Source organism: Hypomesus transpacificus, unplaced genomic scaffold (assembly GCF_021917145.1).
Source record: "Hypomesus transpacificus isolate Combined female unplaced genomic scaffold, fHypTra1 scaffold_42, whole genome shotgun sequence".
NCBI lineage: Eukaryota > Metazoa > Chordata > Actinopteri > Osmeriformes > Osmeridae > Hypomesus > Hypomesus transpacificus.
The window spans coordinates 1,609,617-1,624,186 of record NW_025813938.1 but is presented as its reverse complement, the minus strand read 5'-3'; the positions used below and the strand labels follow the sequence as shown (position 1 = coordinate 1,624,186).

The 14,570-nt window shown below is 52.5% G+C and overlaps 1 protein-coding gene across 1 annotated transcript; it reads left to right on the top strand.

Moving 5' to 3' along the window:
- The first annotated feature begins 11,228 nt into the window (after window positions 1-11,228).
- On the top strand, window positions 11,229-13,858 carry ficd (FIC domain protein adenylyltransferase). The gene is made up of 3 exons (XM_047016850.1): window positions 11,229-11,390; window positions 11,607-11,965; window positions 12,153-13,858. Exons 2-3 carry the CDS (start codon window positions 11,695-11,697, stop codon window positions 13,232-13,234), a joined length of 1,353 nt encoding a protein of 450 aa, XP_046872806.1. The 5' UTR covers window positions 11,229-11,390; window positions 11,607-11,694; the 3' UTR covers window positions 13,235-13,858.
- Window positions 13,859-14,570: the final 712 nt, after the last annotated feature.

Here is a 14,570-nt window from a genome sequence, read left to right as displayed (position 1 = left end):
CTCTGAAACAGTGTAACAACAGTGTAATAACAACATAGTAAACGTGTAATAACAGTGTAAAAAGTGTAATAACCACATAACAGTGTAACAACAGTGTAATAACAGTGCAACAACAGTGTAATAACAGTGTAACAACAGTGTAATAACAGTGTAACAACAGTGTAATAACAGTGTAACAACAGTGAAACAACAATGTAAAGTTATTTTAGGTTATACCTGCTGAAGTTGTCCGCCTGTCTGTCTGTCTGTCTGTCTGCTTGCCTGTCTGTTTGCCTGTCTGTCTGTCTGCCTGCCTGCCTGCCTGTCTGTCTGTCTGTCTGTTTGCTTGCTTCACCAGGGAGCTTGTTGGGAGGGGGGCTGGTAGGTGGTAGTCATGCTGGGCTGACGCTCCGATGCTCCCTTCAGCCCCAGTTTTAATGAGGCTCTTGTTGCGATGCTAAATCTCAGTTTATTCCTCTGCAGTGGCCATGCCACGTGAACACTTTATTAGACTTTTAGTTTGATTTGATCAAGCCTGTATATAATTCTGTATCACAAAGGCGTAGCAATGGCCTTAATCAAGCATACGAATATCACCATTAAAATGTCTGGAGTCCACTTGGAACGGTTTGTCTTTTGAAACCATTCAGATGTGACTATGCATGACGGATGAGTTATGTTCGGTATATATATATATATTGTGATGCTTCATGCCCTGTTTTTTCACTGGAACAATCCAATTACAGTAAAAACATTACCATTCAGCTGGATGCAGCTGTTGTGAAGACTGTGAAGCTTACAAAACTCACATACGAACATCTAACAAGAGGGAAATCAAAGACGGTTTGTTTGTCACCAACCCACGTTCTCACAGGCTCTTCATTACCTTCCCCCAAAACCAAGTTTGATGTGTTTTAAGAAGACAGCTGGAAGCATCGTTTTTTTTCTCCTGTTTTTAAGAAAAGTTAAAGACACCGCTATGGTAAAAATAGCCCTGAACAAGCAGTTTAGGTGCACACCTCAATGGAATACTAAACAGACTTCTTCTGGGAAACCGGGAGCGGAGGCACCCCTGACATTTCTCTAGATGAAAGTATAAAAGTATTGAGTTTCCACATTAAAGGATGAGACTGGAAGGGCATTTGTTTTCTTTCTTTCTTTCTCTCTCTCCCTCTCTCTCTCTCTCTCTCTTTCTCTCTCTCTATCTCTCTCTCTCTCTCTCTTTCTCTCTCTCTCTCTCTCTCTCTCTTTCTCTTTCTCTCTCTCTCTCTCTCTCTCTCTCTCTCTCTCTTTCTCTCTCTCTCTCTTTCTCTCTCTCTCTCTCTCTCTCTCTCTCTGACTGAGATGAGCACTAAGGCGTTGTATCATGCATTATGGAACACTAGCTCCTTCAAGGAGCACCTCATATCACGAGGCCCGGTGCTGATATGGAACTGTACGGCACTTTGGCTCGTTCTGCCCACAAATCTACCAAACAATCAAAGATTAATGTGACACATTAACAGGAAACGTCCTACTGTGTTGTATTTTTCTAAGTTTACTCATCGACACCTTGACTGATCATTTTCAACATCTTTGATGACAGTTCTCCTTACGGTTGAGCCGTTACTCACTCACTCACTCACTCACACACACACACACACACACTCCCCCCCCCCCACACACACACACACTTTCATACACACCTAACCCCTCCTGTAAGTCCATTAGAGGGAAGAACCAGAGTCTCCAGTAAATATACTTGCTGCTGTAAAAGCTTGAGGTTGCAAAGGAAATATCTCACCTTCCATAAATCACACTCACCCCCTAGTCCAGTAAGGGCCAAAGGAGGCAGCTTTCAGGATGTGGTTGCTTTAGATTACCTTCATAGACTTAAAGCTGCAATACCCATAACATGGACATTACTGGTAGCATCGTGGAACAGGATTGCTGGAACATGATTGTCTTGAACGTAGCGGGCCGCTCTAAAATTTGAATTCCTACTGGCACTGAGCTGTCTGTGTTGCTAGACAACTCCAACACGGCCTGTTTCGTCATGTTTTGGTTGTAATTTTTGTAGGGGAAACTCCAAAGATAGACAAAGTTTATTCCGGTTTATATCTAGTAAACTGGTACATCACTGTAGCTATGTTGGCCTACTGTTCTTGAAACAGGATCCATTACAAAACATATTGTAACGATGGCGCTAGGGGTCTATATTGGAGTGGATGCGTAATAATCGGACGCAGAGAAGAAGACCTTTTTATCCTGTGTCCAATACACCGCTCGACTACAGGTTTTATTACTACACCACCAATCACATGTGAATGCCAACAACAAGTCATTAACTCACATACAATTCACAGTTATGGCAACAACGATAACTTATAGTTACTAATATCCATACATCATCCACTGACAAACCTAATTGACAGAACAACAACACTCAGCTCAAACATGCATACAACATTAACCAAACATGAAACAAGTATGTGAATTGCGCCACCCACAATCCTTTGCGCCAACAGCGCGAGTTAACACGCGACCAATCCGTGGGTCGCTACATAGCCCCCACCTGAGGGGTCAGTCGTCCCCGACAACCCCATCACCCAACAGGTAGTCTCTTAAGTGTCCTGGCCGTAACCGCCGCCGAGTTGGCCTCCTGGGACTGGTAGAAGGTGCCATAGGGGGGGGGTTACATTGTCCAGTGGGAATGGTGCCGCTGGTGTCGTTCTCTGCTCCACACGTCTCTGGAGCAAGCGGGCGATATGGTGATAGTCTGTCCTGGTGCAGCACCACCACACGCCCCCGACCAGGCATGCGCACCCGATACACCACCTCAGAAACCCGTTCCATAACTTCACTGGGCCCCTGCCAGTGACTGCATAGCTTGGGTGACACCCCCTTCTTACGAGTAGGGCACTACACCCAGACCTTGTCACTGGGCTTGAAGGTCAGCTTCCGACACCGGGTGTCGTAGGCTCTTTTCTGCCGCACCCCAGAGTTAGCCTGGGCCTGACGAGCGTACTCATGGACTACTTGGAGGCGATCTATCAACCTCCGGTAGTAATCCATCTCCTTTCCTCCAGCAATCTCCGGCTCGGGCGGGGTCCCGAAAACCAAGTCCACCGGTGTCCGTAATTCCCGCCCAAACATGAGGGCAGCTGGTGTGCACTGGCTGGACTCTTGGACGGCCGTCCGGTACGACCACAGGACCAGGGGCAGGTGGCGATCCCAGTCCCGCTGATGTTGGCTGGTCAGGATGGCGAGCTGGGTAGCCAGGGTGCGGTTGAACCGCTCCACCAGCCCATCGCTCTGAGGGTGGAGAGGTGTCGTCCTCGTCTTGGATACTCCCAGCCGTCGGCAGACCTCGCTAAAGACCTGGGACTCGAAGTTCCGCCCCTGGTCACTATGGAGTTCCGCAGGGACCCCGAAGCGGGCAAACATCTCCTCTACCAGCCTTTCCGCAGTTGTGGTGGCACTCTGATCCGGCACCGCGTATGCCTCCGGCCATTTGGTGAAATAATCCATGGCCACGAGGACGTAGCGGTTGCCGGAATCAGTCGCTGGAAAGGGCCCAAGTATGTCCACCGCTACTCGCTCCATCGGAGCCCCCACCAGGTACTGCTGCAATGGGGCATGGGAGCGCTGCGTTGGCCCTTTCTTAGCAGTGCAAAGGTCACAGCAGTGCACATACAGCTCCACGTCCCGTCGACAACCTGGCCAATAGAATCGGCCCCTGAGGCGGCGGAGGGTCTTGGCGATGCCGTAGTGCCCCGCCCCCACCGAGCCATGGACGGTCTGAAGGACCTGTTGGCGGAGTTCACGGGGTACCAGAAGCTGTAGGAGGTCGCTTCCCCGGCCAGGAGCTTTCCACCTCCGGTGCACCAGCCCGGAGTCATGGAGCTCCAAGTTGCCCCACTGTGATTGGTAAGCCTTAACCTCCGGTCCGTGGGCAGACACTTCTGTCCATTCGGGACGCCGCCCCGTCGCCAGCCAGTTGATTACCACCGCCAAGGTTGCATCGGCCTCCTGGCATTGTTGCAGCTGAGCGGAGGTCCATGGAGAACTCCCCTCGCAGTCAGCTGTCTGAATGGCTGCCACCGTCAGTGGTTGGTCCCGCTCCTCTTGTCGTTGGCAATACCGACATTCCAAGACTGCACAGGGGCGGCGGGAGAGGGCATCAGCATTAGCATGCAACCGCCCTGGTCGATGCTGGATCTCGAAGTCATACTCCTGGTGGGCCTCCAGCCAGCGAGCCACCTGGCCCTCCGGGTTCTTAAAGTTCAACAGCCAGGTAAGGGAAGCATGATCGGTGCGCACAAGGAAATGGCTGCCATGCAGGTACGGCCGGAATTGTCGCAGTGCCAGGACCACTGCCAGCAGCTCACGCCGGGTCACACAGTAGTTCCTTTCAGCTCGGTTCAGAGTGCGGCTAAAGTAGGCTACTGCGCGCTCCACCCCTCCAACACTCTGGGACAGTACGGCGCCAACTCCCACGTTGCTGGCATCAGTGTCCACGATGAAGGGCTGTTCCGCATCTGGGTAGGCCAAAATGGGAGCCTCGGTAAGGTCAGTTTTTAGCTGGGTGAAGGCTCCGGCACACACGTCGTCCCAGTCAAAGGGCTGTCCCTTGTCAGTCAGTCGATGGAGGGGTTTGGCAATCGTGGCGAAGCCCCGGACGAAACGCCGGTAATAGGACGCCAGGCCCAAGAAGCTCCGCAGTTCGGTGACGTTGGCAGGGGGTGGCCAATTCTGGACTGCGGCCACCTTAGCGGGGTCGGTAGCTACCCCGTGCGCGCTGACCACATGGCCCAAGAACTGCGTTTCTCTTGTCAGCAGGCGACACTTGGCAGGGTTCAACCGCAACCCAGCCTGACGAATGGCTTCAAAGACCTCTTGCAGGTTACCCAGGGCTCGGTCAAAGTCGCTGGCATGCACCAGCAGGTCATCCAGGTATACCACACAACGACTCCGTGGTATTTCAGCCAGTACCCTCTCCATCAGCCGTTCGAACGTCGCTGGTGCATTACAGAGTCCAAACGGCATAACACGAAACTGCCACAGTCCCTGTCCAATGGTAAAGGCAGTCTTTGGTCGTGCGTCAGGGGCCAACTCCACCTGCCAGTAGCCACTACGCAGATCAAGGGAACTGAACCAGCTGGAGCCTGTGATATGGTCGAGGGCGTCATCTATGCGAGGGAGGGGGTAAGAGTCCTTCTTGGTCACCGCGTTGAGACGTCGATAGTCCACGCAGAACCGCCAGCTGTCATTCTTTTTTTGAACCAGGACAGCTGGTGCGGCCCACGGACTGTCAGAGGGCTCAATTACCCCAGCAGCAGCCATCTCCCTAACTTTGTCTTCTGCCACCTGTCGCTTGCCGAGGGCCAGCCGGTGAGGCCGCAGGCGGATGGGTTGGGCGGTATCGGTGTCAATGGAATGCTGAACCAACCCCGTCCGCCTACAGTCCTCATCCTTTGCTGCAAAGATATCTGCATAGTCCTCTAGGAGGTGCCTCAACTGGCCGCACTGCTGTTGGTCAAGGCCATCACTGCTGCGGCGGCAGAGTCTGTCCTGGTGCAGCACCACCACACGCCCCCGACCAGGCATGCGCACCCGATACACCACCTCAGAAACCCGTTCCATAACTTCACTGGGCCCCTGCCAGTGACTGCATAGCTTGGGTGACACCCCCTTCTTACGAGTAGGGCACTACACCCAGACCTTGTCACTGGGCTTGAAGGTCAGCTTCCGACACCGGGTGTCGTAGGCTCTTTTCTGCCGCACCCCAGAGTTAGCCTGGGCCTGACGAGCGTACTCATGGACTACTTGGAGGCGATCTATCAACCTCCGGTAGTAATCCATCTCCTTTCCTCCAGCAATCTCCGGCTCGGGCGGGGTCCCGAAAACCAAGTCCACCGGTGTCCGTAATTCCCGCCCAAACATGAGGGCAGCTGGTGTGCACTGGCTGGACTCTTGGACGGCCGTCCGGTACGACCACAGGACCAGGGGCAGGTGGCGATCCCAGTCCCGCTGATGTTGGCTGGTCAGGATGGCGAGCTGGGTAGCCAGGGTGCGGTTGAACCGCTCCACCAGCCCATCGCTCTGAGGGTGGAGAGGTGTCGTCCTCGTCTTGGATACTCCCAGCCGTCGGCAGACCTCGCTAAAGACCTGGGACTCGAAGTTCCGCCCCTGGTCACTATGGAGTTCCGCAGGGACCCCGAAGCGGGCAAACATCTCCTCTACCAGCCTTTCCGCAGTTGTGGTGGCACTCTGATCCGGCACCGCGTATGCCTCCGGCCATTTGGTGAAATAATCCATGGCCACGAGGACGTAGCGGTTGCCGGAATCAGTCGCTGGAAAGGGCCCAAGTATGTCCACCGCTACTCGCTCCATCGGAGCCCCCACCAGGTACTGCTGCAATGGGGCATGGGAGCGCTGCGTTGGCCCTTTCTTAGCAGTGCAAAGGTCACAGCAGTGCACATACAGCTCCACGTCCCGTCGACAACCTGGCCAATAGAATCGGCCCCTGAGGCGGCGGAGGGTCTTGGCGATGCCGTAGTGCCCCGCCCCCACCGAGCCATGGACGGTCTGAAGGACCTGTTGGCGGAGTTCACGGGGTACCAGAAGCTGTAGGAGGTCGCTTCCCCGGCCAGGAGCTTTCCACCTCCGGTGCACCAGCCCGGAGTCATGGAGCTCCAAGTTGCCCCACTGTGATTGGTAAGCCTTAACCTCCGGTCCGTGGGCAGACACTTCTGTCCATTCGGGACGCCGCCCCGTCGCCAGCCAGTTGATTACCACCGCCAAGGTTGCATCGGCCTCCTGGCATTGTTGCAGCTGAGCGGAGGTCCATGGAGAACTCCCCTCGCAGTCAGCTGTCTGAATGGCTGCCACCGTCAGTGGTTGGTCCCGCTCCTCTTGTCGTTGGCAATACCGACATTCCAAGACTGCACAGGGGCGGCGGGAGAGGGCATCAGCATTAGCATGCAACCGCCCTGGTCGATGCTGGATCTCGAAGTCATACTCCTGGTGGGCCTCCAGCCAGCGAGCCACCTGGCCCTCCGGGTTCTTAAAGTTCAACAGCCAGGTAAGGGAAGCATGATCGGTGCGCACAAGGAAATGGCTGCCATGCAGGTACGGCCGGAATTGTCGCAGTGCCAGGACCACTGCCAGCAGCTCACGCCGGGTCACACAGTAGTTCCTTTCAGCTCGGTTCAGAGTGCGGCTAAAGTAGGCTACTGCGCGCTCCACCCCTCCAACACTCTGGGACAGTACGGCGCCAACTCCCACGTTGCTGGCATCAGTGTCCACGATGAAGGGCTGTTCCGCATCTGGGTAGGCCAAAATGGGAGCCTCGGTAAGGTCAGTTTTTAGCTGGGTGAAGGCTCCGGCACACACGTCGTCCCAGTCAAAGGGCTGTCCCTTGTCAGTCAGTCGATGGAGGGGTTTGGCAATCGTGGCGAAGCCCCGGACGAAACGCCGGTAATAGGACGCCAGGCCCAAGAAGCTCCGCAGTTCGGTGACGTTGGCAGGGGGTGGCCAATTCTGGACTGCGGCCACCTTAGCGGGGTCGGTAGCTACCCCGTGCGCGCTGACCACATGGCCCAAGAACTGCGTTTCTCTTGTCAGCAGGCGACACTTGGCAGGGTTCAACCGCAACCCAGCCTGACGAATGGCTTCAAAGACCTCTTGCAGGTTACCCAGGGCTCGGTCAAAGTCGCTGGCATGCACCAGCAGGTCATCCAGGTATACCACACAACGACTCCGTGGTATTTCAGCCAGTACCCTCTCCATCAGCCGTTCGAACGTCGCTGGTGCATTACAGAGTCCAAACGGCATAACACGAAACTGCCACAGTCCCTGTCCAATGGTAAAGGCAGTCTTTGGTCGTGCGTCAGGGGCCAACTCCACCTGCCAGTAGCCACTACGCAGATCAAGGGAACTGAACCAGCTGGAGCCTGTGATATGGTCGAGGGCGTCATCTATGCGAGGGAGGGGGTAAGAGTCCTTCTTGGTCACCGCGTTGAGACGTCGATAGTCCACGCAGAACCGCCAGCTGTCATTCTTTTTTTGAACCAGGACAGCTGGTGCGGCCCACGGACTGTCAGAGGGCTCAATTACCCCAGCAGCAGCCATCTCCCTAACTTTGTCTTCTGCCACCTGTCGCTTGCCGAGGGCCAGCCGGTGAGGCCGCAGGCGGATGGGTTGGGCGGTATCGGTGTCAATGGAATGCTGAACCAACCCCGTCCGCCTACAGTCCTCATCCTTTGCTGCAAAGATATCTGCATAGTCCTCTAGGAGGTGCCTCAACTGGCCGCACTGCTGTTGGTCAAGGCCATCACTGCTGCGGCGGCAGAGTTCCCTCACCGCCTCAGACGTCTCCGCCGATGTATGGTTGGTAGGCTGACCTGGCATGGAGTCGCTGGTGGCAGCTGTTTGGCAGCTGGCTTGCTGGTCTCTGACCTTTGTGTTCTTGTCCTGGCCGGCCTGGAGCGCCACAGTCTCCCCACCAAGGGTGATGGCTGCCCTCAGGACATCAACATAGGCACCCCAACGGGACAACAGGTCCAGGCCGATAATGCACGAGTCCTGAATATTGGCAAGCCAGAACTCGTGCTCCGCCTCCTAGTTCCCAGCCTGGATCCGCAGATGCTTCTTCCCCTTTGTAGCAGCCTTCTCCCCTGTCACCGTCACCAGGTTCGTGTCTGACTTTGCCCATGCGCCGGAGAGCGTCCCCATGGTTCCTGGAAGGACGCCAGGACGCACCAGTGAGACGGTAGACCCCGTGTCTACTAGAGCTTGGCAGGGTTGGCCATCAAGCCAGCAGTCCAAATACAGTCCCTTAGTGTTGCCTACACGACCAATCAACAGTTCTTGGCTTAAGGGAGGGGCCAACGATTGGGGTGGCGGGCCCCTCACTGCGCCACCCCCCCGTCGTTTCCCGTCTGCTGTGGTGCTCTGGAGACTGGTGCTGGTGCTGGGCAGTCACGGGCAATGTGACCAGGTTCGTCACAACGATAGCACCGAAGAGTGGATCGAGGTCGACGGTTCCCAGCTGGGGCTGGCCGCCGCCGAAACTGCACCTGACAAACTGGCTCGGCCTCCTCACCCTCACAGTCGATGGCCCGGACGTGTGGAAGGGACAGCCGTGGGGCAGCCTGAGTGCAGAGCACCGCCTCTGCCCGTACCGCTTCTTGAAGAGCCCCCTCCAGGGTTCTGGGCATGGTGAGACGCACATGCTGGCGTAGCTGCTCTGGCATAAGCCCCTTGAGGAATGCATGGAGAGCCAGCTCCCCTCTTGCAGCGGCGTCGAACATTGGATAGCCATGGCGGGCGTAGAGCTGGATATCTGCGGCGAAAGCGCCCAAACTCCCTCCCTCCTGGCGGCGACAGCTGGCTAGCCTGTCCCTACTCTGGTCAGGGAATGGTGGCTGCCCGAACCGCCTCTCCAAGGCCCCGGTCAAGGTCTCCAGGTTCCGCTGTTCTCCCGGGGTCAGATCCAGGAGCACCTGCAGCGCATTTCCCTCCAGCGCCAGGGCAAGATGAGTGGCGGCTTCCTCGCTGCTCCAACCACCATGCCACACTGCCAACTGGAACTGGGCAAGATATGGCTCCAGGAGCGTCTCTCCATTGAACTTGGGCACCTTCGCTGGTGTTCTTGGCATGGCAGTGGAACGGGGCAGGATGGCCCCAACATCCACCTGTGGGGACGCCCCAGGTAGGTCAGGTTGGATGTCCACAGCTATGGCTGTGTGTTCTGTGGTTCCACTCCCGGCCTCTAGGGGGCGACAAGGCCGTGGCACACTGGACCCATCAGCGTGGGACGACGTTCTTGCCCTGGAACGCTCCATCTTCAGCCTACGTTTCTCCAGGTGTAGCTGAGTCCTCTTAATGGTCTCTTCAAGATCTGCGATTTCTTCCTCCATCCTGCGTGGTTGCGCCATCCCATTTCTGACACCAATGTAACGATGGCGCTGGGGGTCTATATTGGAGTGGATGCGTAATAATCGGACGCAGAGAAGAAGACCTTTTTATCCTGTGTCCCATACACCGCTCGACTACAGGTTTTATTACTACACCACAAATCACATGTGAATGCCAACAACAAGTCATTAACTCACATACAATTCACAGTTATGGCAACAACGATAACTTATAGTTACTAATATCCATACATCATCCACTGACAAACCTAATTGACAGAACAACAACACTCAGCTCAAACATGCATACAACATTAACCAAACATGAAACAAGTATGTGAATTGCGCCACCCACAATCCTTTGCGCCAACAGCGCGAGTTAACACGCGACCAATCCGTGGGTCGCTACAATATTGTTTGTGCTTCGGTTGAGGTTGTTATTATTATTATCTTATTTTTATCTTTTATTGTTATTATTGTCCGCTACAATCTATTTGATTATTAAAAACTGCAGTGTTGTAGGTAGCTCAGCGGCGCAACGCTTTTTATTGTAGGCTACTTGTATACTTGTGTATCCTAAACATGAATTGAATTGTTGCGGTCATTATAATTTCCATATTTTGGCTTTTACTGTAACAAACCATAACTCACCACATCGTTTTTTAACAAATGTGCCACTTCCGTCATCTTCTGGTTGAAAGTGGAACTGTAAACTAATATCTTGTTTCCTTCTTACAACACTACAGTAGCCTAAGGTTCGTTCTCTCCAAGGCAGTAGCCATGGAGTCAACATTGGGGGGAACAAGTATTTTTTTACAGCGTGGGTGGTTGCCTGTCGTAGCGTAGCACATTTATATTTTTATATCAATATATTGGGGGGGACATTTTGACCAGATTTGAATATTGGGGATGGATGTGTCCCCCCCAATATGTATTAGGATTACAGCCTTGCTTCTGTCCCTCTGTATCTTATGCCAGTTGACACCGTTTATCAGTTACAAAATCTAAACATTCAATAATGAACATAACGCTGCACAGAACTAGCAAGTTAACGTTATTGTCAGATGAAAACTTACTGGCTAACTTTAGCTTTCTGTTTATTGTGTTAAGGTACCTGTTATATTATTGCCATCATTTGCATTGACTGGTAATTAAATCACATGGCCAATACCACCTATCCACATAAAATTTGATCTAATTCAACAATCTCCACTTCCAAAGATAGAAACAGCTACAGCACTAGCTGACCTAGAATCAAAATGGACATAATGGATGAAACCTGAAGGTGGCAGTATTGCAACTTTGTGGATGTCAGCTACCGTGAAACATCAGAGAATAAGACGTTACCCCGCCCTCCAACTATGTCCGGTCTGCATTTGTGGCATGAAACACGGAAGACAAACCTATACGAAAGGGATATTTAATCTGCATTAGATGAGACTTGTCACTAGATTCAAAAAACAAGATTTTTTTTCTTTTCGGGTGCTTTACATTTTCCGAGTTAACATGGTAAGTGCCTAACGTTAACTTTAGTACCTGGTGTCACTAGCTAAGCTAGAGCTAACTCTTGACAGCTGCTGTTGTTGAAATTGAGCAATATTTAGGACATTTAATTGATGATTTGCGTCGGATCAGCTGGCTAGCTAACAAACTCAAACTGTTTCAAGTTGTTCTTGCTGTTGTCATAGTTGAAACTCTCTTTAACTTAGTTTTTCTCTCTTGCAGCGGTTTCTCGGCTAACGTCGCTAGGCCATCCCTACCGGCTGACCTGATATATGGGGGACGTGTCACTTAAGGATGGCGGATACAAGCAATGATGTCTGCTTTAACGTTGTGGCGTTACACCAGCGGCCGTGTCCTCGGCGGATGGGGGCCGCTGCTCTGTTTGCTTTTGGGTTCCCTGGTGGCCCTGTTGCTGCCCTTGGTTGGGGAGGAAGACCAGTGCTGTGTCGCGCTGAAGGGAATGGCCCTACTGCGGTGCCAAATCTGGGGCAAGGGTTCGCGGCCGACAGTCCAGTCTACCAGCCTCACTGTTCCCTTCACCGCTCTTGACGTGTTGCCTTTAAGGCCCAAGCCAAGTTTAGGTAAGCATAGGCAATTTGTCTTTGTAAGGTTAACAGTAATCCTCACGTGAGAGGAGTGGGGCTAAGTTTAGGTAAACAAAAGTTTTTGTAAAGATTTGTGTTTGTAAGATTACCAGTATTCCTTGTATTAGAGGCACCAGTTATTCTCTTCGGTGTGGTCTGATTGTAATGTGGATGCTAATTTCAGAGACCCAGCTTGAGTCGCAAGCAGCCCTGATGCAGGCAGTGGAGATGAGGAAACAGGGGAAGAGAGACAAGGCCCACAAGCTGCTGGTTCATGCCCTCAACCTGAACCCTGACTATGTGGAGGCCCTGACGGAGCTGGGCACCCTGCTTGAGGAGGACAAGGACGTGGTCCAGGCAGACCACCTCTACACCAAAGCCCTGGCCCTCTCGCCCTGCCATGAGAGGGCTCTGGTAAGCCGGGACCGCACCCTTCCCCTGGTGGAAGAGATCGACCAGAGGCACTTTGGCATCATCGACAGCAAGGTGCGCCGCCTCATGTCCATCCCCAAGGGCAACTCGGCCCTGCGGCGGGTGATGGAGGAGACCTACTACCACCATATCTACCACACAGTGGCCATCGAGGGCAACACACTGACGCTCTCTGAGATCCGGCACATCATCGAGACGCGCTACGCCGTCCCCGGCAAGAGCCTGCAGGAGCAGAACGAAGCTATCGGCGTAGACGCTGCCATGAAGTACATCAACACCACCCTGCTGGCCAGCGCCGGAGCCATCACCGTCAGCGACATCCTGGAGATCCACCGGCGCGTGCTGGGCTACGCCGACCCGGTGGAAGGAGGCCGTCTGCGGACCAGCCAAGTGTTCGTGGGCCACCACATTCCCCCTCACCCCCACGACCTGCAGCGCCACATGCAGGAGCTGGTGCAGTGGCTCAACTCAGAGGACAGCCTCCAGCTGCATCCGGTGGAGTACGCCGCCCTGGCTCACTACAAGCTGGTGTACGTCCACCCGTTTGTGGACGGAAACGGCCGCACTTCCCGCCTCCTGATGAACCTGGTGCTCATGCAGGCGCGCTACCCGCCCATCACCATCCGCAAGGAGCAGCGGGCCGAGTATTACACGGCCCTGGACACGGCCAACGAGGGCGACGTCAGACCCTTCATCCGCTTCATTGCTAAGTGCACCGAGATCACCCTGGACACGCTGCTGATCGCCACCAGCGAGCACGCGGTGGGGCTGCCAGGGGCCGGACCGCACCAGGCCTGCCCCGACTGCAAACACACCATCCCTGTACACAACTGACCTGGGGGAGGGAGGGAGCCTGACGTGTGGTGGTGTGTGGCCCGTGGTGGCTTTGTGCTGCAGGATGGGTTTATCGGTGTGTTTCATTTTATTTATGACAGCATGTCCATGCACCTTGAGGTGAAGCTAAGGAGACTATTATTATACCAACATGGTTACCTCCTCTTTTGTAGATTTCACACATGCTGCTGCTGGTTTCATGTGTTAGTTTTAGCTGCAGGTTTTGCAGGTTGAATCGTGAGTTAGACTAATACGTTATGGTGTTCCTGTGTCCTCATCAAATGATCATGGATTGATTAGACTAGTTTCTGATGTCAATTAAGTGCCATAACAATCTTTTCACTTTCAACTGGCAGTACTCTTTGGAACACTACTAACATTTAAGAGTTCTGTAGATGTTAATATATAAGAAGCATTCTCAAACCATCTGTTTCATATTTAATGTTGCTTGATAACTTAAGCTAATAACAAATGGAGTTGTAAATGAATATATAAAGTATATGAGAATGTCACTTTGATTCTTCTAAGGTCTAATGTAATTATTTTCTAAATAACACTGTATAAAGCCTTTAGGTACTTAATTCACTATTTATTTTACTACAGAATAAACTATTTTATTACCCTGGAAAACTGGCCCTTGATTGACAGACTTAAATCAGTGCAACGTGTGATCGTTTAGAATTGCTTTATTTAACAGCTTTAGGCTCAAAAACAGCAAAGAAACCACTAGCTGACAGTTACGATACCAAAATGACAAGAGCTGAACTTGGAACAAGCAGGAGGAATAAACTAAAGGTTTAATTGGCTCAACGCTCTCCAATACGAGTGGTGAAATGGACAATCACCGTTGAGAAAAGAGTTAACATTTTACTTTACCTCCGCTTTCACATAATACCAAAATGCAAAACATCTCAACCACACGAAATTAGGAAACTACTACACTAATGTGCCTACACCACCTTTTGTAGAGGACATTGAGACAGAAAGTGACTTCTAAATAATATATTTGTCGTCTCCCATCTAGGATTAGGCCACTGTGGTGATAGAACAATAGATATAGCAAATATTCCCTCTGTTTGGTGAACATACAAATGCTTTACAAAACTATGGCCCACCATTCAGGTGTCAAAACACATCACATTACACACCCCTCCCCCCACCCCAACCAATCAGTCCACAGATACAAAAACAATTGTCTGCATTTACCTATTCAAAGCCAAGAGACTTCTAAGGAAATAACGATAGGTGTATTGTTCTTGTGTTATTCCCACAATAGATGGATTTGTACCGAACAATGAAAGCTCTTGCAATCAAACAGCTGCATAATTATTTTCCC